The 25,171-nt window shown below is 40.6% G+C and overlaps 1 protein-coding gene across 5 annotated transcripts in view; it reads left to right on the plus strand.

Moving 5' to 3' along the window:
* FYN (FYN proto-oncogene, Src family tyrosine kinase) overlaps window positions 1–25,171 on the plus strand; it is a 269,661-nt gene that overhangs the window by 193,091 nt on the left and 51,399 nt on the right. For all 5 annotated transcript variants that reach the window (XM_077487103.1, XM_077487102.1, XM_077487100.1 and 2 more), the window contains 2 exons: window positions 3,540–3,797; window positions 8,570–8,666. In XM_077487103.1, coding sequence (XP_077343229.1) covers window positions 3,551–3,797; window positions 8,570–8,666 — 344 coding nt within the window. In that variant the 5' untranslated portion in view covers window positions 3,540–3,550. The remainder of the gene's footprint in view (window positions 1–3,539; window positions 3,798–8,569; window positions 8,667–25,171) is intronic.

Here is a 25,171-nt window from a genome sequence, read left to right on the forward strand (position 1 = left end):
TCAATACAAACTTGCTGTGCAGGATTTACTCTTCAAGTCTACTCTCAGCCTGGGTTCACACTGATGTGGTGTACCGCAACGCATGTCATTTGTACAGGAATCGCACCAGATATTATGTATGGCTCAATTGGCACTGAATCCCCACCAAAAAGGTGCTGCACTAGAACCGGATCGATTGGGTGTTCAGACCCATGCAATCCGATTCCATCCGATTCCACAGTTCACGGAATTCTTTGAACCAATTTGGGGGTACGATTAACTTTATATTGACACCTGCAGTGGTTCTCAGAGCGCAGTGTGAACTGCCTGCGATTCTGATGTGGTGCGGGAACCCACACAGGAATCACTGTGGTTCCTGCACCACATCAGTGTGAACCCAGCCTTAAGTTGATAATGTTAACAGGTGTGGTCCAGAAAGACTGAACACATCTCTGCTGTTTAAAGCCGGCCATAGTTGGTAGATTTTCTTTCCTGCAACCACTTACTGTGTTGATGAGGGATGCCCCCTGTGGAGCTATTGTGTTCACACAGTGATTATCTAGCAGCTACAATCAACTTGGGTACAATCAGTCTGCCCATACATGGTTCAAATCTCAGCCAGTCCCTGCTGAACGTCTATGGCTGGCTTAATCAAATCGTACCCAAGGTACGTAATACGAGGTCATGGATTTTGAGGGGGGATATCTGAATGATGCCTGCAGCTACAGGCATCATCCAGGTATCGTTTTTTTCAGCTGGAAATTCTGTGCTTCGTAAGAATGATCGTAGCAGCAGTTCAGCCGCTTGATCCTTCTTACAGTCGGTGGGAGGGGACATCCCCCTCCTGCGGTTCTGCAGGCTCTCCCATCCGATCAGTGACCAGGAGAAGGAATCCGCCAGCGCCGGAAGAGAGTCATAGAGAAAACCAAGGGACAGATGGTGACTTGGCAGGAAAGGCTGGGATTGTGATGTTTTTTGGATCTCAGCCTTTCCTGCCTAGAAGAGAGATGTGGGGTCTTATAGACCCCACATCTCTCCATAAAGGGGACCTGCCACACACTATTCCTATTACATGGGATGTTTGCATTTCTTGTAATAGGAATAAAAGTGATCAAAAAAAAAATTAAAAGGGAAAGTGTAAAAATAATTTTTTTTTTAATAAAATAAACAATAATAAATATAATAATAATTAAAGCGCCCCAGTCCCCGCAAGCTCACATGCAGATGAAAACATATATGAACGTCGTGTCTGCATATGTAAACGATGTTCAAATCACACATGTGAGATATCACCGCGAACATTAGAACAAGAGCAATAATTCTAGGTCAAGACCTTCTCTGTAACTATAAACATGTAACCTGTAAAACATTTTAAAGCAAAGTTTGGCGCCATTCCATGAATGTTTTAAAGCGTGACATGTTAGGTATCTATTTACTCAGAGTAACATAATCGTTCACATTATATAAAAAAATTGTGCTAGCTTTACTGTTTTTTCTTTTTTTATTCATGAAACTGTTTAAAAAAAAACGCATCTGAAAATTGCTGTGCAAACACTGTGGGACATAAAGAGTTGCAACTACCGCCATTTTATTCCTAAGGCTGCTTTCACACTGGGGCGGGAGCAGCGTCGGCGGTAAAGCGCCGCTATTTTTAGCGGCGCTTTACTGTCGTTTTAGCGGCGGTGTGCGGGCGCTAGCGGGGTGGTTTTAACCCCCGCTAGCGGCCGAAAAGGGGTTAAACCCGCCCGCAAAGCGCCGCTGCAGCGGCGCTTTGCCGGCGGTATTGCCGCGGTGTCCCATTGATTTCAATGGGTACGAGCGGTATAGGAGCGGTGAATACACCGCACCTTCACCGCTGCAAAGATGCGGCTAGCAGGACTTTTTTCACCGTCCTGCCAGCGCATCGCTCCAGTGTGAAAGCCCTCCGGCTTTCACACTGGAGTTAAAGGGGCCGGTTTTTTTCAGGCGTTACACAGGCGCTATTTTTAGCGCTGTAACGCCTGAATACCGCCCCAGTGTGAAAGCAGCCTTAGGGTCTCTGCTAAAAAAACATATATAATGTTTGGGGGTTCTGAGTAAATTTTTTAGAAAAAAAATTATGATTTTTACATGTAGGAGCGAAGTGTCAGAGTTGGCCAGGGTGGGTAGTGGTTAATTTTAGGAATTTTGGATCCCTTGATTAGGAATGTCTTGGTCTCTTTTTTAGACAGCAAAGAGGGTGGTTATAACCAATTATGTGTGTCTAAAGATTGCTAGTTCTCTTCTGTATGACAATTTGCCCATGGGTGCTAAGACTAGTCCACAAAGACTGGTTATTGCCAAAGCTGCTTAATTGCCAGTCTTAAGCTGACCTTATGCAGGTCAGTAAACAGTATTATGGAGAGAGAATATATTCTACTTGTAATCTGAACTACTGTTTAATGTGCATTTTGGCGTAACTTTTACAGAACATTTAAACCAAATTTTATTTGGTATAACAAAGCTTTCGACTTCTCAATAAAATAAATGGATTTGTGAGACCAAAGCATTGTGCAAAATAATAGAAAACTAGGTTGACAAGTGATCTGTGTTTGGAATTGAAACTGCTGATAACATCCAAGTGATCTGTCAAGAATCAAGTGATGTGGATCCATGCCCAGAAGAACACATCACTACTTGGTTCCCATTAGTGTGATTTCAGATGCAACTCCAGTCACACAGATTTTCACGACTGCCCATTCACATCAATGCAGTGCAGAGTGTTTTTGGAAAAGGTACAGGTGCTAATTTGGTCTAGTTGCAACACTATTTTGACCCCATAGACGTAAATGAAAATGCACCAAAAGCACATGTAAAACTCATGTAAAACGTGTTTTTAGTATGTTTTTGGCAGCGTCTTGTGTGTAAAATCCAGTCTTCATGAAAGAAAATGCTTAAGCATGAAAAATGCACCAAGTTTCCCAGTTTCTTTTTACATGTGCAAACCCATTAACAATTATACAAAGAGTGCAGCAGAGTATTGCATGGAAACATTATTTCTTAGGACATTGCTTTGGAAAGTAGAGCTATGGTGTTGCCTGAGAGTTAAGGACCATACACTAAGGCTGAATATTGAGCAGTATCGGCCAGTTCAATAGAAACCAGCCGACATACGACCCATCTGTACAACATCCGGTCTGACAGAATCCAACTGAAGGGTCTGCCGAAGGAACATGACCGGAAATGGTCTGCTGATTGGCATCCAATGGCTGAGAGCGATAGAGTGTGTTCTGATCACTGTAATAACATTGGATTGTTACTACAGGATCTCCTCCAAAACACTTCTGGGTTTTTTTTTGTTCAGCCCGCTGGGTTGAATGAATAAGAACTGATAGTGTTTAGTCTCTACCCATCGCAGTATAGAAAAAGACTAGTTGGTAAATACAAGGATTATTCATAGTTGCATATCATTTTGAAAACCTGTAATTAAGACATTCTGACTATAAACATGTTGAAGTTCATTGACTCCCATTTACAGAAAACTGTCTAAACAGTGATTTTGGATCCTTATGTCTAATTCTTGTGTTTCTCTTGGATTTCAGGGATATAGATAATGGGCTGTGTGCAATGCAAGGACAAAGAAGCAACCAAACTGACAGATGAAAGAGATAACAGTTTAACACAAAGCTTAGGATATCGCTATGGGACAGACCCCACCCCACAGCACTACCCCAGCTTCACTGTGACCACCATTCCTAACTACAACAACTTCCATGGGACTGCAGGGCAGGGACTTACAGTCTTTGGAGGTGTGAATTCTTCATCACACACAGGAACGTTGCGCACAAGAGGTGGAACAGGTAAGACCAATAAGATGTCTAACATGTCATTCATATACACCTGTCAATAATGTGATGTACATATTACTTGCACATCCAACTTGGAAAGGTCTCACAGGCCCAGATCTAAAGTATCAAGATTCCATTGGGGCCGAAGCTGCTATTTTCTATTGCTTTATTATGGGGACTTGCATCAGTGTAATTACATTTCCATTATTTGAAAATGACACCTAGTTATTTCCCACATAGTGTGTAGCTACAAATATCTGTAGTCATTTTGGAGTATAGTACAGCTAACCTGTTGGAACCAGGCAATCAATAAAAGGAGCAGCACGCCAATAACATCTTGCTCCAAGTGTAAAGAAGAAAGAATTGCTGCTACTCCCGACCAGCATTAAACAATGACTAATCATGGTGGGTAGGGTGAAATCCATCAGGGTGTGTGGTTTGGTGGAGACATGTATGCTAAGACCTTATCGTTTACTCACCTTGGCTGGTCGGAAGTAGCGGTTATCCTTTCCTCTCTACATTTCCTAGCCCTCTTGATTGGTATTACATACATGCTCTGGGACGCAGGAGTATGCTTTCACCTCTACTTTGAGCAGTGCACAAAGCAATATAACATCTTGCTCCAAGTGTATCTGATCCACTGACAGCATACAGAAATACTCCCATCAGAAGCCACACCCTAATGCATTTCATCCAAACAGGGCTTAAAAATGATGGCCAATCTTTTTTGACCATACTTCTCCTATGAATCACAGAAATGCAGTTTGTTCTGAACTCCTATGATCCCTTTTCAGCCGACAGCGGGCTAAAGTCAGCTGTCAGTTGACATCATAGAGCCTGTGCAAGCTCTAAAAAGATCCCGGGATCCACCCAGAAGCCTGGTTTGGCTGAGAGCCTAAGCCAGACCCTTAGAACAGACAGTCCTGGCTTTCTTCTCAGAGCAGAGGAGAACGCAGCAATGAACAGTGTTTTTTTTTGTTTTTTTAAAAGCAGGGCCCATTCTTTCACCCAGACAGTCAGCAGTGTTTAATTGCACAGTTGTCAGTCCAGAGCCGGTGGGGGACAGATGCAGAATCGAATTGATGCAGCATCCACCTAGGGGTGTATAATTGTTTTTTTTTCCCTACAACTAAGCCGTGGTCAGGTGAAATGCGTTAGCAGCGTGGCTTCTGGCGGGAGTGTTTCTGTGTGCTGTCAGTGGAACAATAAAAATGACAGCAAGATACCATTGGAGTGCTGTCCTCTTTATTTGATTGCAGTGTGCAGTGGAGAGCAATTGGACTCTTAAGACTGAGCACCCGACTGACTACATGGGATGGAGGAGGATACAGGTTGCTTTTTAAAGTAATGATATGGGTTGGGATTTTCATTGTTGGAAGCAGGGTTGCTCTATAATAAAGCAAGGTCATAATCCTGTATGTGGAAATAGCCTGTTATAAACGGCAGAGCAAACAGTATCATTGTACCTTAGTGGTATAATGTGCACACTTCAAGAAGGATAGCTAGTGAAGTGACCTACCTCTTTCCTGCCAATTTGGTGTTTCTTCAGCAGCAAAAAGGTGGGTAGGGTTCAGTTCAGTTTAAGCTACGACAATGTGATGGTCTCTTTGTGCTATTACTGAAGAGGATACGGCTGGTTTGTAACGCATGCCTGTAGATAAATTCCATGTAAAAATGTCCACATGTGCACAGATGTTTCAAAGCAGTTATTGGAAGAGAAAAAGCATTTTTCTAGTGCTAGACAATTCAGTAAACAAATGACTTCTGCTTTAATCTAGATAACATACAATTTATGAGATACTTGTGGTTTCTGAAAAAAAAACATAAAAATGCTCAACGTAAACTTGATTCCAGTCATATGTTATTGTCACACTAACTTGCGAAAAATTGTTTTCCATATATCAATCCACACCATCCTTTAGGTAGGCTTGTGATGGATAACTCTTTATGGAGGATTCTCTTCTATATCATTTTGCGTATAATCTTTTATGAAATTCAGTTTGGAACCTCTCCATGCAGGAAAAGATAAATGTCCTTATTTCTAGAGCCCTATCATTTTGCCAGGATCCCTGATGCCGGTTCAAAAGTGGAACTACGGCTCTTCCGTTCAGATGTGATGTATATATGAGTCTTTTTTTTTTTTTTTTTGTAATAGATGGACTTAGTGTGCTGGAGCAATCAGTCATATACAGTAAAAGAGCCCAATTCTTACCCCCTCCGTTCCAGCATGTTACACCCCCTGCCCTTCAAGGACATGTTTCAGTTTTCAGTGCTGTGTTGGTTTTGACTGATTATTTCTTGGTCGTGCAATACTGTACCCAAAATAATTTTATCATTTTTTGTGAGACAGATTGAACTTTATTAATTATTTACTATATAATAGCATAAAGACATTTTTATAACTTTCTGTTAAAGTGTTACTAAACCCACAACAGTAAAAGCAGTCTGTATATGCAGTAAAGGATGCTTGTTATATTCACTATAGATCCTAAGGGGTTAGTCCTATGCATTGTGTAAAAAGGATGTTTGATCCTGTCTTCTCTGATCCTCCCCTTCTAAAATCCATCTCCTGATAAAACACAGCCTGGGGGCACACTGCACATGCTCAGTTTGGTGTGTATTGCTAGAGAGATTTTTTTCTTCGGAGGGGGGGGGGGGGGGCATGTGATCAGTACAGAGCCAATCAACACTGTCCAACCAGAGGATTAGGGGTCATGCAGCCTACAAGCTTTAACCAGACACTCATAAAAATCACAAGCCTGCTTTACACTGCTGATGAGAAAAGGTATTTAGCAGTCTATATTTACTAAAATAATTGCATTTCCATGTTCTGTGTACTGTGGGAGACCATATATAGTGAATGCAGGGTCCTGGGTTTAGTAACACTTTAAACATTAAATAAATTGTCTTCATCAATAGACTTCCAGATTCCAGAGCTACAACTCTCACTGAGCTTCTCCAAACCAGAATCGATTGAACACGAAAAGAACAGTTACAGGAGATGGTCCTGAGAACTAGCATATATACTGTCCAATTATTGCAACGTTTTTACTGTTGTGGTATATATGTGAACAAAATTCTGCCTCACCTTTACCTCCTCCAGCCCACATTCTGGATAAAACAAAAAGGGCATCCATAAAAACATTATTCTCATCATGATCTGCTACCAGGCTGCTGCATGCTTGATGAACCAAAGAGTCACTGGACTTGTCTGAAGAATGGAGCTGCTCTTTATTATATGCATGATGTTCCAGATTTTTTGAGCCTGTTTCAGAATTGTTTATAGAGGGATTAAAATGGTAAAGTGTATAAGTTATCAGCAGCCTTTGTGAGAGGAAGGGGAGTACAGTCTGATGATCACAGCCAGTGTTTACCACTTGTGATTATTGTCATTGGTACAAAGGAACTACAAGGCACTGAGCTACTCTGGTTGGCTTTTTAGATTTTGCCTGTGATCTGCGCTGACACATGACAGCACGATCACAGGCATTATGAGCGCTATGCAACCCAGGATGTTTAAAACGTGCTCTCAGAGTAACAGGTGCCCTGACTGTCCGTTTGATTACAATAGCCTGGTTGTGTGGGGGTTAAGTGATAAGATTTTTTCCTAATCTCTGGTTTGAATTTAGTAGAGAGCATGGACTCTTTTCCTCTTCTTCTTCCTTCTTTCTGTACTCTTCTCCTCTCTTAGCTTTTTCCACCTTTTCGCTCTAGGTTGCTTATTTTCTCTTTTTTAGGCGCTACGTATTATGCATTCATTCTGGAAACCAGGCATTACCCTAGTTGGAATGGCATAATACTTAAACATCTTTTTATGTTGCATCCAACCCAATAAGGAGATTTTTGATCACAAAACTTCATTTGGAGATGTTAAGTGTATTATGAGGACATTTTTGTTTGCAGACACCCTATGACCTCTAGAACACCTCGGAAAGATATTTTTGGACTTCCATTTAGCTGCCTGGTGCGATGGAACATCGTGTTCGAAAATCTGCATAATTTTATTGCTCATTTCTCCTTTTCATTGTTATAGGTTTTTGGTTTTGCTTTGGTATGTCTACCTAATACTGTAACTATCTAAATGTTGACCTAATATGTTGGATTGCATGTAACCTTTGTAAAAGAATTTAGTAGAGAGAATTTTGATAGGTCGATGTTCAATACTGTAATTAAAGTTTATGTAAACCCAATAATAAAAAGTAAAATCTGTTTTTTATTTTTTAGTTCAATCTTATTTTATCGAATTTATCATTTTTGAAGAACATGGGGCAGAAGTGTTTCCTGTGGAACCAGTTATTTTCCAAGTGCAGATAAATAAAACCAAAATCTCATTCTTTCCTGAGGTCAACACATCCATTTTCTTTTCACCCACATTTTATACATGAGGCCTTCTAAAATATTTGCATACCTTTATGCTGCCAAAGCATGACATTAACCAGGACATTCAGAATAAGCCAAAATTGAAATAGTTTCGGTATGATACAGTTGTCTTCAATTCATGTTAAGAAAATTTACATGCTAAAAAAAAAAAATCTAATATTCTCTAAAGTACTGCGATCAAACATTCCAATTTCTCAACACTAAATAGTCCCCATCTATAAAAAATTGAATTCATTTCATTACATGACTTCTCAAAATCTGGCAAAGGACCTCCATAAACTGAAGCATATGGATTCAATCAGATTGGCTTGTTTTGTGGCTGTACTGTGTGATTTGTGCCAGAGCTGTTTAACATGTGAGTTAATGTACCCCCACTTAATACGTGATTTGCTCTGTCCCCTTAGGAGTAACGCTTTTTGTGGCGCTTTATGACTACGAAGCAAGGACGGAAGATGACCTAAGTTTTCAGAAGGGGGAAAAGTTCCAGATACTTAATAGCTCGTAAGTTATGGGCTAGGCCCAGTAACTTTTCATTCAATACTTTAAGTTCATTTTATTAATGCTTCAAATCAATGATAGCCCTAACATGCATAAATCAGTAGATAGGGATCACTGGTACACTTTCTTAGTTTAAATATTTGATAAACATTTTATATATTTTCTATTTTTTACTGTGAATAAAATATGGGTTTGAGATTTGTAAAATCATAACATTCTGTTTTTATGTCGATTTTACACGGCGTCCCAATTTCTTTGGAGTTGGGGTTTTATGTACAGATGGTAGCACACACCAACTGTTTATAAGATGTATGATATTTAACCAGTAAAATGCGTAAGCATTGTGCTCTTTTGTAACTCTTCTTTGAAGACAGGCTCCAGAAATTAAAGTAAAAAAATAATATTAAGGGATAGGTTGCTCTTTATTTTTTACTTAACTGTTAGTGGGCCACTGTTTTGATCAGAGTACCTTTGTTCTTGGACCTCCGAGTGTCAGTGTCCCATTACTCTAAGATGCAGGACTTCTCATTCTCACACACTCCAAAGTCATTTGAGCAATGTGTGGCATGCATGAGAAATCAGAATAGTATGATCTTTATGGCATCTTGTACATAGCATGTTTGCAGCTGTATTTATAATATATGTAAATGTGCCATTTTCCACATGCAAACACTCTTTGATCGTTACTTAAAGTGGAAGTAAACTCCCCTATCGTTTTCAGCCAAGGAAGCTGCCATCTTTGCCTCCGTTTAATCTTCAACTACCACGGTGCTGCACATGTGATTCGTTATGACACCAGCCATTGGATGACAGTTTGGTTGAGAGCATAGCCAATGTGCAGTTAGCATTCCCGGCATGCCGGGAATGTAACTGTTTTTTGAAACTGTTTATATCGATGGGTTTACTTCCACTTTAAAGGGACTAGTAGCTTACTGGAAACAACAACAACCAGTCAGGTATCAGCAATTTGTTTAGCAGTTAGCTTGTATTATATGTTACTGCACTTTGCTATATTCTGATGTGCTTACACTGCTGATGTTAATATGTATTGCCGCCAGCGGATGGATCTGCAGCTGTTGTATCATGTACTGAACCAAGAAATAGAACTCTGCTATCATCAGTGGCTGCTTTATCAAGTGTTAACTATTTTTTCCTGTCTTAAAGGGCAGAGGAAGACATATTGTTATTAGTATACACTGTTTAGGAAGCTGTGAAATGACAATAGTCAGCAGCTGGAAATTGAGGAGATTTGTTTCTTGCACCTTTACTGAGTCAAAATAAAATTTACACTGGTGAATTAAATAAAGCATTCACAAAATGTTTCTGATGGTTTCCCTTAAATACTAATTCAGGCCTACATCTGCATCAGTTTCAAGAACATTATTGACACATACAACAAACTTCAGGGTGTTCTTACTAACAAAACCTTAAAGCGGAGTTCCACCCAGCAATGGAACTTCCACTGAAATGATTCCTCCCCCCTTCCTGTGCCACATTTGCCACCTTTTAGGGGGAGGGGGGAGCAGATACCTGTCAAATTCAGGTATCTACTCCCACTTATATGCATAGATCACTGCACTATGCAGTGTCCAGCCCCTCCTCCTTATCTCTGGGAGACACACAGGTAACAGAATACAGCAGGGACCATTCAGATCGCGCAGCTCGACTCGTGAATGCTCAGTAGGAAACAGGCTGTGAAGCTGCGAGGCTTCACTTCCTGTTTCCTTTAGTAAGGATGCCGGCATCTGCACCCGGAGCTGTGGGACTGGTTGGCTTCGGATGAGGACATCATGGGCTCCCTGGACAAGTAAATTTACTTATATTAAAAGTCAGCAGCTGCAGTATTTGTAGCTGCTGACGTTTAAAAAAAAAATCCCAGGCGGAACTCTGCTTTAAGAACCTGACACTATGACAGAGCCAGATTCTTAAAGTGAAACTTTACTCTTAACAGCTTGATAAAAAATAATGTTCTTTAGCAAGGAACATACATTTCACATTCATAATTATTCTACCAAAATGAGTGTGTGCTGTAAATTGCCTCCAGCATTGTTCCTGTTTCTTCTTGCTGGAGGCTGCCATTTTGCTGAAGCCCAGAGTTCCTGAACAGCAGTAAATCATAAAGCAAAACTAAACCCATGGATTTAACGGTTTCAAAAAACAGTTAGATTCCTGGAATGCAGGGATCGCTAACTGTCACATTTGCTTGTGTCCTCAACCAAACCATCAAATGTGTCATAACTGATCACATGTGCAGCACCATGGCAGTTGCAGATCAAACAGAAGCAGTTTCCTTGGCTGTAAAGGATAGGAGGGTTTAATTCCGCTATAGGGCTGTCAGCAGATTGGCAGTGCCTAAAAATAGAGAGCAAGTGAGCATGTGCAGAGCAGGGTGAGATAGTGCATTACTGTATTTTAACCAGGATAGGCATTTATTTTTTATGTTTTACATAGCTATACCTGCAAATGGGGCCAGCCTGGAGTCATCTAGCAGGACTTAAAGTGGTTGTTAAGCCACTACACTATAAACTGTCTGCCACCCTACTCACCCCTAGCCAACTGCATTCATCTCCAGACACATTTATTTTTCTCTTTTAGGACCGGTTCTTACCTATTCATTTTAAGGGGCAGTTCACACCATGTCCGCACATAAAACACACAGAAATGTACTGTGCGTTCCTGCAGCGGGTGTCAATAGAAAGTTTTCCCACCAGCGAGTTGACTTGATTCACCCGTCCTCACACTCCATGTATGGGGATGGGGGAATACTTTCTGTGAGCTATTGTGTTCTGACAGTAGGGGGACTTCCAGAATACTGATCAGTACTGTAGGCTATAGCTGGCAGCACTAATGCCATGTACACACGATCGGACTTTCTGGCAGACTAGGTTCCGATGGTCTTCCCGACTGACTTTCGGCGGACTTCCGGCTGACTTTCCGAACAAACGGACTTGGCCACACACAATCACACCAAAGTCTGATGGATTCGATTTTCGTCCATTGGACTAGCATACAGATGAACGGATTTTTCGACTGGACTCGTGTCTGTCGGAAAGATTTGAAACATGTTCTAAATCAAAAGTCCGTCTGATTTTTAAACAGCAAAGGTCCGATGGAGCCCACACACAATCGAATTGTCCGGCGGATTCGTTCCGTCGAAAAGTCCGGTTGCGTGTACATGGCATTAGGCTCCGTTCACACCTGAGTGATCCAGATTGCGGGTGGAATCACCACAATTCTGCCTGCAATTTCAAATCAGGGAAAATTGTGGGACGCTCATGCAATGTCATTACTTCTTAATCGTACCCAAATCACGCCGCAATTTTCCCTTGACAAAATGCGCTGCAATTGTGGCAAATCGCAATGCTTGTCACTCAAAAAGGAGCAGGAGCTTCTTTTGAGTGACAGGGTTGTATTTCGCAATTTGCCGCAATTGCAGCACAAGTTATCGTGCGACAATCGCAGCAAAATCGCTTTGCGATTTGGGTGCCCTTAGAAAGTAATGGCATTGCACAAGCGTCCCATGATTTGGAATCATGGGTAGAATTGCGGTGATTCCGCCTGCGATCCATATGGCTCAGGTGTGAACGGAGCCTAACTGATCGGGAAAAAACAGACAGGCTGGTTGTACAGAAGTCCATCTACCACTCGACTTCTGTACAACCAGCCTGTCCATACATGGATCCAAAATTCAGTCGCTCCCTACTGAACTAGCCAGAAAGGCGATCTCCTGCAGTAGCAAATATGCATCTCTCTGTCATGTCTGAGGTCTACTGCTCTCCTGTTTCTCAGCATAGATGTCCACTCTGCTCTGCCATTATATATGCATGCTATGTAAATGCTGCAGATAGGGTTCTAGAGGAACACATACTCTGCAGTGTCCTGAGGCACTGATTGACCACAATAAGCAGTGGAAGTTCTTCTACACTGAAAAAAGGCTTTAACACCTGGTCTGACTTGGTGTTAAATCCAGGGGATTTAACACCAAGTTTACACTGGTTTTAAGACTGTTCTGAGCTAGCATGGGTTATTAAACAGGTATTTTCCTATACTAACACTGTAGTTATCACAGAATCAACACCGTCAGGGGAAGAAAGGTGATATTTGGTTCCTACCTTAGTTAACACGGTTTATTAAACACCTCTTAGGGAATTACCACCCTGATTCACTGTGATAAGGCTTAACACAACTTCACATCAGTTTAACATATGTTATTAAACGTACACCTTAGTGTGCAGAATTATTATGCAACTAAATGAAAAACAAGAATTTTTCCATCTCACTTGTTTGTTTTCATATGGTAGCCTCCCTGCCGGTATGATTATGTCAGATTTTTGCGTCTCAAAGTGGTACAATTACTTTGCATAGAAATTTGGCGTTTTATATTGTAGGCCTGTAATTCTTAGCGATAAACACACTTAAAGCTGCCCATATAAGAGTCTAGTAGATATCCCAGGTATGATGAAGTTTGAAACACAAAATCATAAATAATAATATAATAATAATAAAATTAATTTCCCAACGATTCACTATCACTCAATTCTGCAAGTGTTCTGATTTACTATCACTGTTTTCTAGCTGGTCTAAAACCACTTGTGATGTAAAGGGACACTTTTTGGTTGCTATGGACAATCTCCAGTTTCCAGGCAGAAAGAACAGTATATATCATATAAAACTGCATTCAGGGCATTGGACAAAGCACTAGGGACAAAGGGGATGTGAAATAATTTCATACAGTAATGTAATCTGTAAGATTACAGTGTACTGTATGTATTATGATTTTCCAATTTTTAACATTTTTCCGCTGGGCGTCGCGACGCTCGCAGGGAACGGAGCCCGGCACAGAGAGGCTTTGGGCGGATGACAGAGCCCACTGACACAGCGGGGGGACATCACAGGATCCTGGAGACAAGGTAAGTATACCGCACCAGGATCCTGCAATACAATCCAGAGTGTAGCTCAGGGTTACCGCTAATGGTACTGAAATTTAACCCCGAGCCACACTCGGGAAAACCGCCAGGGAGGTTAAAGTGGGAATAATAAACAAACAACTCAAAATTTACAAATAAACATTTCTGACATTTCAAAAAGAAAAATCAGTGACCAATATAGCCCCCCTTCTTTTCAATAACAGTCATACGCCTTCAATTCATTGGGTTAATCAGTTTCTTGATCTGTTGACGATTAACTTTTTGTACAGCAGCAACCACAGCCTCCCAGAGATTGTTCGGTGAGGTGTATTGTTTTCCTTCACCATAAATCTCCCATTCAAGAAGGACCCACAAGTTCTCAATAGCGTTGAGGTCAGGTGAGGAAGGGGGCCATGTCATCATTCTTTTATCTTTAAGGCCTTTACTGGCTAGCCGCGCAGTGGAGTACTTTGATGCATGTGATGGAGCAATGTCCTGCATTAATATCATGGTCTTTTGAAAGATGCAGACTTTTTCCTGTACCACTGCTTGGAGAAAGTGTCTTCTAATAAGCATTCACATTTATACAGCTTGGAGTTGGACAATATGCGTAAAAATTATGATTTGGTCAAAATACTCGCCTATACTTGCCTATTATTGTGTACACAGTGCCAATCCACTTTGCACTACAAGTGTACTTGAAAGTGCACTGGAAGTGCAGTCACTGTAGATCCGAGGGGGGCATGCAAGGAAAATAAAAAACAGCATTTTAGCTTGCACGATAGGATGATAAAATCAGCAGAGCTTCTCCTCATTTCAGATCTTCCCCCTTAAGATCTACAGCGACTGCACTTCCATGTGCACTCGACTTTGCTTTGCCTTTAGTAAATAAACCCCATTGCTCCCTCAGTTATGGGAGATACATACTGTACTTACATTGGTCCAAATTAAAAATGCAATGAAGATCACATTAAGAGTTTAGCTTTAAACAGGCGGAAACTTTTTTGCCGCAGTTTCTCAGTTTTTTTAAACCATTATATTACTGCCATTATCTCAGTTTAAAAAAATGGACATTTAACTGTACATACAGAATTATTGACCCTTTAGTATGATAACAGATACAAAGTGAAACATAACATTAAAACAAATTCAGTCATTTTATTCAATCTCTATTATACATATCTTCCAAATACAAAGTTTCAGTTCTATATATGGTGACATCGTCAATTTTGGTATGCACTCTTAGCGGTACTTAGAAAAGACAACTGTTATTCAAAGTGCAATTTAAATGATAGTACTGTCTGGTGAACTAGATATATTATTTTGAAACAAAGTCACGTATTAGTATATATTTTACTTATCCACACTTTCCAGCAAAGGTTATGCTTGAGTGTTTTACTCTACATTTACAATGAATGTGTTGCCAGAATACAGATGACAACTTGTAATTTTTCTGCTGCTGATAAATCTGACCCTTCATTTACTTTATATGTTCTATTTAGTCAGCTGTCAAAATACTGACATGTTACCCTGCTTTCTGTTTAATACACTACAAGGGGCTTATATGCAAATGAACTGTAATTAGCAATAAATGAATGGTAGGAGATTACTGCCATCTAGTGACGGCATATGCAGTTTTTTTTTTTGTTTTTTTTTAATGCGCTTTAAACTGATTCTTTTAATGCTGTAGAAATAGTCTTTATTGCAGCCAATGATCATTAATTATTTCTCTTAACCCTGGGAATTATGTAATATTTTTTAAAAGCTTGCTTCTTTACAATTGCACTATTATTATTGTATTTTAATGTATTTTTTGTAGTAATAATTTCTTGTTATTGCACTGAAACAATAGTGACTAAACCTCGAAAATCAAGTAAAAACAAAAATGTTTTGTTTTTTGCTTTTACTGATGTCTGCATTTTTAAAGCCCCAACAAGATTTATTTTTAAAATTGTAAATCAATTCTTTTTGCTTTCCTTATCTAAGGCATGCACTTATGCTGCTCTTTTGTGTTCTCTTCCTCCGATGGTCGTCACCCCACTTCTAGATTGAATGACATCTAGTTTCATACAATCCCTCTTCCTGTAACTGACACCCCCCCTGGACTGGTGTCGATATGCATCTTGGGCTCACGATTTTAGAGTGAATTCTGCAATATTGTGTAGCAGTATTAAATGCAACTAATCACGAAAGAGAATTTAGCTATCATACTTAATAAAAAGAAATAAATAAACAACCCATAAAAATGAAAAGTCAAAGCCCTGGCTTGTTCACAAGGCTGAAAGAAGGTCGTAAAGTGTAAATCCAGGCATTTTCTGCCCAAGAGTTACAGGTGCAGTGTAAAGCCCACTGACAGCAGCCAAGATCAATGACTAGTTGAAATATGCAGTGTCTGTATGCGTCAGAGCAGTACTTAAAGGAGTTAAAGGGAGAAGGTTTTTCATGTTAATGCATTCTATGCATTAAGATAAAAAAACCTTCTGTGTGTAGCAGCCCAGAACCCCGTTAATCACCTACCTGAGCCCCTTCTCTCTCCAGAGATGTCCACGATCCCCTTGGCCATCCGGGACACTCCTCCTAATTGGCTGAGACAGAGCAGCGGCACCATGGGCTCCCACTGCTGTCAGTGAAAGTCAGTCAACCAATTAGGGGGGGAAGGGGTGGGCCAGGAGGGAAGTGGCTATGAGCAGCGAAGCGGGACCCAAGAAGAGGAGGATCTGGACTGCTCTGTGCAAAACTGCACAGAGAAGGTAAGTATAACATGTATGTTTAAAAAAATAAATAAATGAGCCTTTACAATCACTTTCAAGCACAGTAACGTGTGCGCTACCCCGAATGAAGACCACCTGTATTTGGGACAGCGCATACTTCCCTGTGCCCAAGTATAAATTACAAAGTAAACATTGCACATTAAATATATAACAGGACTATGGTCATACCTCACATAGTGCAAATACATTAAACTTAGCAGGTATTTCCAAGTTTTAAAGTAAATGTAAAGTAAAATGAATGAAAAAAGGTGTCTATCAGTGTAACAAATCACGTTTTTACTTAAAGTGGTTTTAAACCTCAGACATAGAATATGAACAAAGCATATCCCTCTATAGTCTGTGCTTTTCTAAATCCAGACCACTAAGTGTAATTTCTTTCCTCTGCTATAAGCATGAATCACTTCTGACAGGTTTTCCTGACACAAAGAGATAAAAAGGTGACAGGGGAGGGCAAAGACTGTGAATGACAGCCTCAACTCTGTTCCTGTGTGAAGGGGGGTGTGTCCTTTCCTTCCAATCAGCTCTCAGAGCTCTCCTCACTGATGTAACTTCAGCTCTCCACCCCCTGCTTTTTAGAACTGAGAGAACCTGTGTAAATTCTGCACTTTGAACGGCGGTAGGGGAAAGGCGGCTGTAGATAAAAAGGTACAACTTATGTAAGAGGATTTTTTTTCATCTCTGTGAATCACCTGAGACCCATCACTTCACTGGGTATATGTGAGGGTTTACAACCACTTTCAATTTTTTTGTGTCTCAAGCCTAAACTAACGATCATATAATCTCTGTCAACTATGCAGAATGGGAAGCATTCAATATACAGTGCATTCGGGAAAGTATTCACAGCGCTTCACTTTTTCCACATTTTATGTTACAGCTATGGAGCATGCTTTGCTGGGTTTTTTGCCGTCCTCTGAACCAACTATGGGTGAAAGATTGTGAATATGGGATTATATTTATTCATTTTTTGGTTGAACTAGATGGATTTCTGTCTTTTTTTCAACCTGACTAACTATGTGTAACAGCCTTATTCCAAAATGGATTAAATTCATTATTTTCCTCAAAATTCTACAATCAATTCCCCATAAAGACCACGTGAAGAAAGTTTGTTTGAACTCTTTGCTAAATTATTAAAAATAAAAAAAAAACAAAAAATCTAATGTACATTAGTACAGCCTTTGCCATGACATTAAAATTGAGCTCAGGTGCATCCTGATCCACTGATCAGCCACCTGTGGTAAATGTAGTTGATTGGACATGATTTATGCCCCATACACACAATGAGATTATCGTCCGTTTTTTATTGCATGCTAATCTCAGATCGATTCTGATGAGTTTGCTAAAGTCACAAATTCCCGCACGACAGAAAAAAAATTTGGAAGTGATGTCATTGCATTTGTATTGCATTTTCGAATTATGGCTGTACTGATTAAACGGAAATTGTACGATCTGGCATCGTGCATGTCTGATAGAATAGTATCGGATGAACTGTCCTGATTGGCTCTCGAAAGCTCTGTACAAACGATCCTATTATTGTACGATCGATTCGAAAGCGGTATTTTCCGTCCAATTTTCTGATTGTGTGTACGGGGCATTAGAAAGGCACACACCTGTCTATATAAGGTCTCACAGTTAACCATTTTAAGACCGGGCCTTTTTTTCAAACTTGTTTACAAGTTAAAATCATTTATTTATTTTTTTGTTAGAAAATTACTTAGAACCCCCAAACATTATATATTTTTTTCTAACACCCTAGAGAGCAAAATGGTAGTCGTTGCAATAATTTTTGTCACACCGAATTACGAGCGCACTTTTTTTGAAAAAAATTCACCTTTTAATAAAAAAGCCACCGCCGAGCAGGGGAAGCGCCGGTGGTGGGGTAAGTGTGACTGACCAACTGACCCATAATACATAACACATATTACATAATGAATGTAATCCATAAAGCAGAAGTAAACGCATCCATAAAACAGTTTCATTTATGGCACGTCTTGGAAATGTAATACTCCCATTGGTTGTGCTCTCAACCAAACTGTCAAATCATCCAATGGCTGATGTCATAACTGATCAGATGTGAAGCATCATGGTAGTTGTAGATTAAACAGAGGCAAAGATGGCAGCTTCCTTGCCTGAAAACAATAGGGGGTTTACTTACACTTTAAGCCTTTAAATTACAATTGTTCCTCTTTAACCACTTCCCGACCAGCGCACGACGATGTACGTCGACAGAATGGCACGGGCAGGCATATTGGCGTACATGTACGTCCAATATTCGTTGCCGCCGTGCCATCGGGAGCGCGCCGCCGCCGGCGCGCTCCCGCGCTGGTCGGGACCCCCGTGAGTCCGGTCGCGGGACCCGCGGACTCGATCGCCGCGGGCATCCCCGCGATCGTCTCACGGAGCGGCCGAATGGAGGAAATGCTGTATAAACAACATTTTTCCATTCTGCCTAGCAACTAGTGACGCTGATCTCTGCTCCATGTGATTGGAGCAGAGATCAGTGTACACTAAATGAAAGCCCAACCCCCCCACAGTTAGTAACACACCCCTAGGAACACTTAACCCCTACACTGCCACCCACTGGTTAACCCTTTCACTGCCAGTGTCATTTACACAGGAATCACTGCATTTATATAGCAGTGATTACTGTATAAATGACAATGGTCCCAAAAATGTGTCAAAAATGTCCGATGGGTCCCCCACAATGTCGCAGTCACAATAAAAATCGCAGATCGCCGCCATTACTAGTAAAAAAAAAAATAATAAAAAATTATTAATAAAAATGCTATAAAACTATCCCTATTTTGTAAACGCTATAACTTTTGCACAAACCAATCAATAATCGCTTATTGCGATTTTTTTTACCAAAAATATGTAGAAGAATACGTATCGGCCTAAACTGAGGGAAAAAAATGTTTTTTTATATATTTTTGGGGGATATTTATTATTACAAAAAGTTAAAAATAATGCGTTTTTTTCAAAATTATCGCTCTATTTTTGTTTATAGCGCAAAAAATAAAAACCGCAGGGGTGATCAAATACCACCAAAAGAAAGCTCTATTTGTAGGAAAAAAAGGATGTTAATTTTGTTTGGGAGCCACGTCGCACGACCGCGCAATTGTCAGTTAAAGCGACGCAGTGCCGAATCGCAAAAAGTGGTCTGGTCTTTGACCAGCAAATTGGTCCGGTCTGAAAGTGGTTAAGGTTGCTAGCAGAAATCTACAGTATATCCTTAATTATAGGGATTATTCCCTCCAATGTGCATATTTGTTGGTTTTACGTGTATCATCAACTTGACACGTTTCCCCCTCTGAATTTGATAATTCATTTTACAAAAATAGCCTGTAATATATTGTTTTTAGAATCTTGCATTGTGAACATTATCTGCGCAATTAATTAAGTTGTATCTTCAAGATAGTTGCTTTCAATTTGTTTAATTGCTCATTTTGTTTCTGAGAAGACACAGAGTAGTAATTGCTCAAATAAATGATTTTTTTCAGCGGTTTTCTGTATAATAAGGTTTTACTTGTGTCCTCATTTAAGGGAACCAATTTATCTAGGTAATTCACATGGAACTGAGTGCTCCCCTCATTTTAGCACCACTATCCCCCAAAAAATTCTCTGTCATATGTGATGACTGCAGTACCAGACCCCATCACCCTATTGATTTTTATTGGTTCCCAGTCAAAAGAGTATTTGAAGCCGACCCCACACTCCTATTTATTTTCATTGGTTCCCAGTCAAAAGAGTATGAGTACTGCCAGCACTGGGGAGCTACAGTTCATTGCGGGAACCATGAATAGCAACATGTACTGTGACATACTAAAGTTGAACTTGATCCCCTCCCTTCAGAGACTGGGCCACAGGGCAGTATTCCAACATGATTACGACCCCAAACACACCTCCAAGATGACCACTGTCTTGCTAAAGAAGCTGAGAGTAAAGGTGATGGACTGGCCAAGCATGTCTCCAGACCTAAACTCTATTGAGCATTAGGGATGAGCCAGATGTTCGAATTGAACGTAAGTTCAACTCGAACATTGTGTGTCCGCCGAACAGCGAACATTATGTGGTATGTGGTCAAATTCGAAAGCCACGGAACACCGTTAAAGTCTATGGGACATTAACAAGAAAAAACAAAAGTGCTCATTCTAAAGGCTTATATGCAATTTATTGCCATAAAAAGTGTTTGGGGACCCGGGTCCTACCCCAGGGGACATGTATCAATGCAAAAAAAAAAGTTTTAAAAGCTGCCTGTTCGGGAGCAGTGATTTTAATAGTGCTTAAAGTGAAACAGAAAAATTAAATTTCTAAGGGAAAAAAAGTCATTTAAAACTGATCGCGGCTGTAATGAATTGTCGGGTCTCGGCATTATAAATAAAACTCATTGAAAAAAATGGCCAAATTTTTTTTTTTAATTGCGTGGGGTCACCTCAAAATCCATACCAGGCCCTTCAGGTCTGGTATGGATATTAAGGGGAACCCTGCGCCAAATTTAAAAATGAAAATGGCATAGGGGTCCCCCCCAAAATCCATACCAGACCCTTAACCAGCACCCCTCCCTCCTGGACCGTACCAGGCCACATGCCCTCAACATGAGGGGGGATGCTTTGGAGTCACCACCAAAGCACCTTGTCCCCATGTTGATGTAATTTTTACTATAGTTGCCACTTTTTTTTGTGAAATGGTAGGAATACAATGTACCCCTTACCAATTCACATAGGGGAGGAGGTCAGGATCTGGGGGTCCCCTTATTAAAGGGGGCTTCCAGATTCTTAAAAGCCCCCCACCCACAGACCCCCACATCCACCGGACAAGGGTTGTGGGGATGAGTCCCTTTTCCCCATCAACAGGGGGACTAGGTGTTTTGGGGGGGACCCCAAAACATCTTCCCCATGTTGAGGGCATGTGGCCTAGTATGATTCAGGTATGTGGCCTGGTATGATTCCCCCCTTTTCCTGCAGCTTGCGTGCTCGGATAAGGGCCTGGTATGGATTTTGGGGGGGACCCCCACATAATTAAAAAAAATTGGTTTGGGGTTCCCCTTAATATTCATACCAGACCCAAAGGGCCTGGTAATGGGCTGGGGGGCAGGGGAACCCATGCCATTTTTTCCTTTAGAAAGTCATTTTACTGTGGTACTGTTCTAAACATGGGAAAACTGCGCCACTTTACAGGCATACTATAGACACCCCCCAGGCACGATATTTAAAGGAATATTTAAAGGAATATTTCATTATTATTTTTTTCACTTCAAGCATTACTGTATTAAGCACTGCTCCTGGAAAAACTGCAGTTTTTAAAACTTTTTTTTTGCATTGATACATGTCCCCCTGAGGCAGGTCTCCAAACACTGTTTATGACAATAACTTACATATAAGCCTTTAAAATTAGCACTTTAGATTTTTCTTGTTCGTGTCCCATAGACTTTACTACGCGTGTTTGTCCGAATTTTTTGCCTGTTCACAAGTTCTGGTGCAAACCAGGGGGGTTATTCAGCTCATTATTGAGCATCTGTGGGACATCCTCCAATGGAAGGGGGAGGAGCGCAAGGTCTCTAATATCCACCAGCTCCGTGATGTCGTCATGGAGGAGTGGAAGAGGACTCCAGTGGCAACCTGTGAAGCTCCGGTGAACTCCATGCCATGGAGGGTTAAGGCAATGATGGAAAATAAGTAGTAAACGGGGGGTAGTGGTGTGCTGTACTGTGACAGGGGGTCCAACCTTAAGGGGTGGTGGACTGTATGGGCACTTGAATAGTCTTATATACTACGAGGTTATTAAGAAGCTAATTTGGCGTCACATAAGACTGCTTGTAGCCTATGTGGAACGTATATATAGGTCAGTGTACACTTTTATGGGGGGATAGTACAAAACCTTCAAAAACACTGTAACATTCCTTACAAAATCACAGGTATATTGAAATATAAGAAGAAAATGCAAAAATAGACAAAGTGTTTAAAACCAGTGATTCCAAATGCGATTTGTTATAGCTGCCAGAAAATCGCATAAAGTGCCAGTGCTAGAAAGATAAATTGTAAGTGCAAAATTCCTCTACACCATGATAAAAATGCTGAAGTAATGCAGATAAAGTAGAAAATGTAAATAAACAGAATATCCGTTATACTGTGCAGAAAGTGGCGATTACATCCAAAAAATCGCATAAAGTGCCAGTGCTAAAGAATAAAATATAAGTGCAGAATCCCTCTAAAACTAAATACAATGTTGAAACAATGCAAATAAAACGACGAAAAAAGGATTTAAATTAACAAAAAATGTCTGGTACACTGTGCAAAATGTGGCGATTATATCAGAGAAAATCGCATAAGGTGCCAGTGCTTAAAAGTAACATGTGCACAATATTGGTGAACACAATGCAATTGATGGTGATGCTGGTGGTGGTGGGTATACCCCTCGTGATCCTGTGTGATCTGGTTATGGGTTTCCCCTTACCTTACAGCTGTAATGTAACAGCATGTAACATGTATATCCTCGGGGTCCCTGGTGCTCTTTGCCTTTAAGGTCCCGCTGTGGTGTCCCCAGGTCCTGGCGTTAGTATCCTGCCTATTGCGCTGTATGGTCCCTTTAAATGGTAACTCAGCAGCATTCAGTGTGGGGGTCCCTCAGCGACTGGTGTATATATAGGGTTAAAGAGATGTGGAGGAAGGATGCCCCATAGTGTAGTAGTTTTAACCATAAACGTTTTATTTAAAAAGGTAAATAAAATACTCACAAGCAAAAAGATATAAAAAGCGCTGTATAAACGAGCAACGAGCTCAGTGTGCGTCACTTCCGGTAGCTCTCGTCCCGACGCGCGTTCGTCACGGGTCACGTGACTTCATCAGGGGATCAATTTTTTGCCTGTTCACAAGTTCTGGTGCGAACCAGGGGTGTTGTTCAGCTTATTATTGAGCATCTGTGGGACATCCTCCAATGGAAGGTGGAGGAGCGCAAGGTCTCTAATATCCACCAGCTCCGTGATGTCGTCATGGAGGAGTGGAAGAGGACTCCAGTGGCAACCTGTGAAGCTCTGGTGAACTCCATGCCATGGAGGGTTAAGGCAATGATGGAAAATAATGGTGGCCACACAAAATACTAATACTTTGGGCCCAATTTGGACATTTTCACATAGGGGTGTACTCACTTTTGTTGCCAGGGGTTTAGACATTAATGGCTGTGTGTTGAGCTATTTTTGAGGGAACAGCAAATCTACACTGTTATACAAGCTGTTCACACACACACTACTTTACATTGTAGCAAAGTGTCATTTCTTCAATGTTGACACATGAAAAGATATAATAAAATATTTACAAAAATGTGAGGGGTGTACTCACTTATGTGACACATTGTATATGGAATTTGATTTACTTGTTAAAGGATTTGTATTTCTCTCTAATCAGAACTAGGATTTACGCAGCTCTACCACACAGCACAGGGTAGGAAATCTGATTTATTTTTGCTAGAATTAGGTAACACAGGTCTTGTTACCCCTACCGATGACTGGACAGTGAATGGAGGAACAGCACAATGATCAGCAATGCTCTCCCCTCCTATTAACACGCATTTTGTTAGCATATGAGCACTACAGCACAAATGATTGGCTCCTATATTGTTTCTGTCTCTTCCATTCTAGAGCCCCATACACACTATCAGATTTTCTGCTGATTTTTGTCTTCAGATTTACCAAAACCATGTAGTGCAAGGGCCTGCCTGATTGCATACAAATTGAAATTACAGCTTTGACCTCATATTATATGGTTTTGGTAAATCTGAAGGAAAAAGTCAGCAGAAAATCTGATAGTGTGTATGGGGCTTTAGCTCTGCTGTACAGAGGATTGTAAGAGATAGATACCAAGTTAAATTTAGATACACTGCTTGCATTGAAAATACATTTAATGATCTATTAATGAATATAGAGCTGCATTCATTTGTGACTTTATTTCTGCCTGGAATTAAACTTTAACAAGCTTTCCGGTGTGATGAATATCTGTAGTGACTGCATGTGCCAGGATTTCTTTTTTATGCTGTTAGGCTGGTGGTTACAAATACGGTATATTTATTACAGTTTAGGCATCATGCGGTGATGTGGGTGAAAAGCACAGTTGCACTGCCCCACTTCTGGCAACCTATAACAGCCTTTTTCAACTAGGGTGCCTTTGGGTTTCTTCAAGGGTGCCTTGGCAATATGACTAAAAATTGCCCCAAGATTTTATACAGGCTGGTGGGTGGATGAAACCTTTTAGTTACACAAAGCCACAGGTTTTCATTGTACACCATTCCAACCTTCTAGAGCTACCTACCTCCTAATTACAAATGACTTCAGTTGATAATAAGGATGTCAGCTGCCTGCAAATCATCATTGTTTGACCCTCCCTTGCTTTGAGGTTTCAAAACTGAGAGAGAAACATTGGAAAACATTGGAATACTAATCAGTACCAGTTTGCAAAAGTGTATTTGCTTGGAAGAATAAATCACCTCTAATGTTGGGTGTCCTACGTGTATTGCATTATGTAAAAACTATCAGAATAGCTTTTACATTTTATAATGGGGCGCTTCAAGACTGTCCATAATTTTGGAGAATGCCTCGAGATTGTCCATAATTTTAAAAGGTGCCTTGAAAAAACTTTGAGAAACACTGGCCTATTAAACTCTATGGGAAACTGGTGTTTTGCTGTGGCTGGACATTGCACCGAGTGCTTCTATTGTTTAGGACAGTATGCTCTCCAGGATGAACAAGCAGTCTGCAGGCATTCTTACCTAAACATAAGTACAATTTGATGCACCTTCCAGCTTGTGCTTTGTGCCCACGCCAAAATGCTGGGATGTAATGTAC

The sequence above is a fragment of the Lithobates pipiens genome, unplaced genomic scaffold (assembly GCF_037356315.1).
Source record: "Lithobates pipiens isolate NorthernLeopardFrog02 unplaced genomic scaffold, aLitPip1_a1.2 Scaffold_18, whole genome shotgun sequence".
Lineage (NCBI taxonomy): Eukaryota > Metazoa > Chordata > Amphibia > Anura > Ranidae > Lithobates > Lithobates pipiens.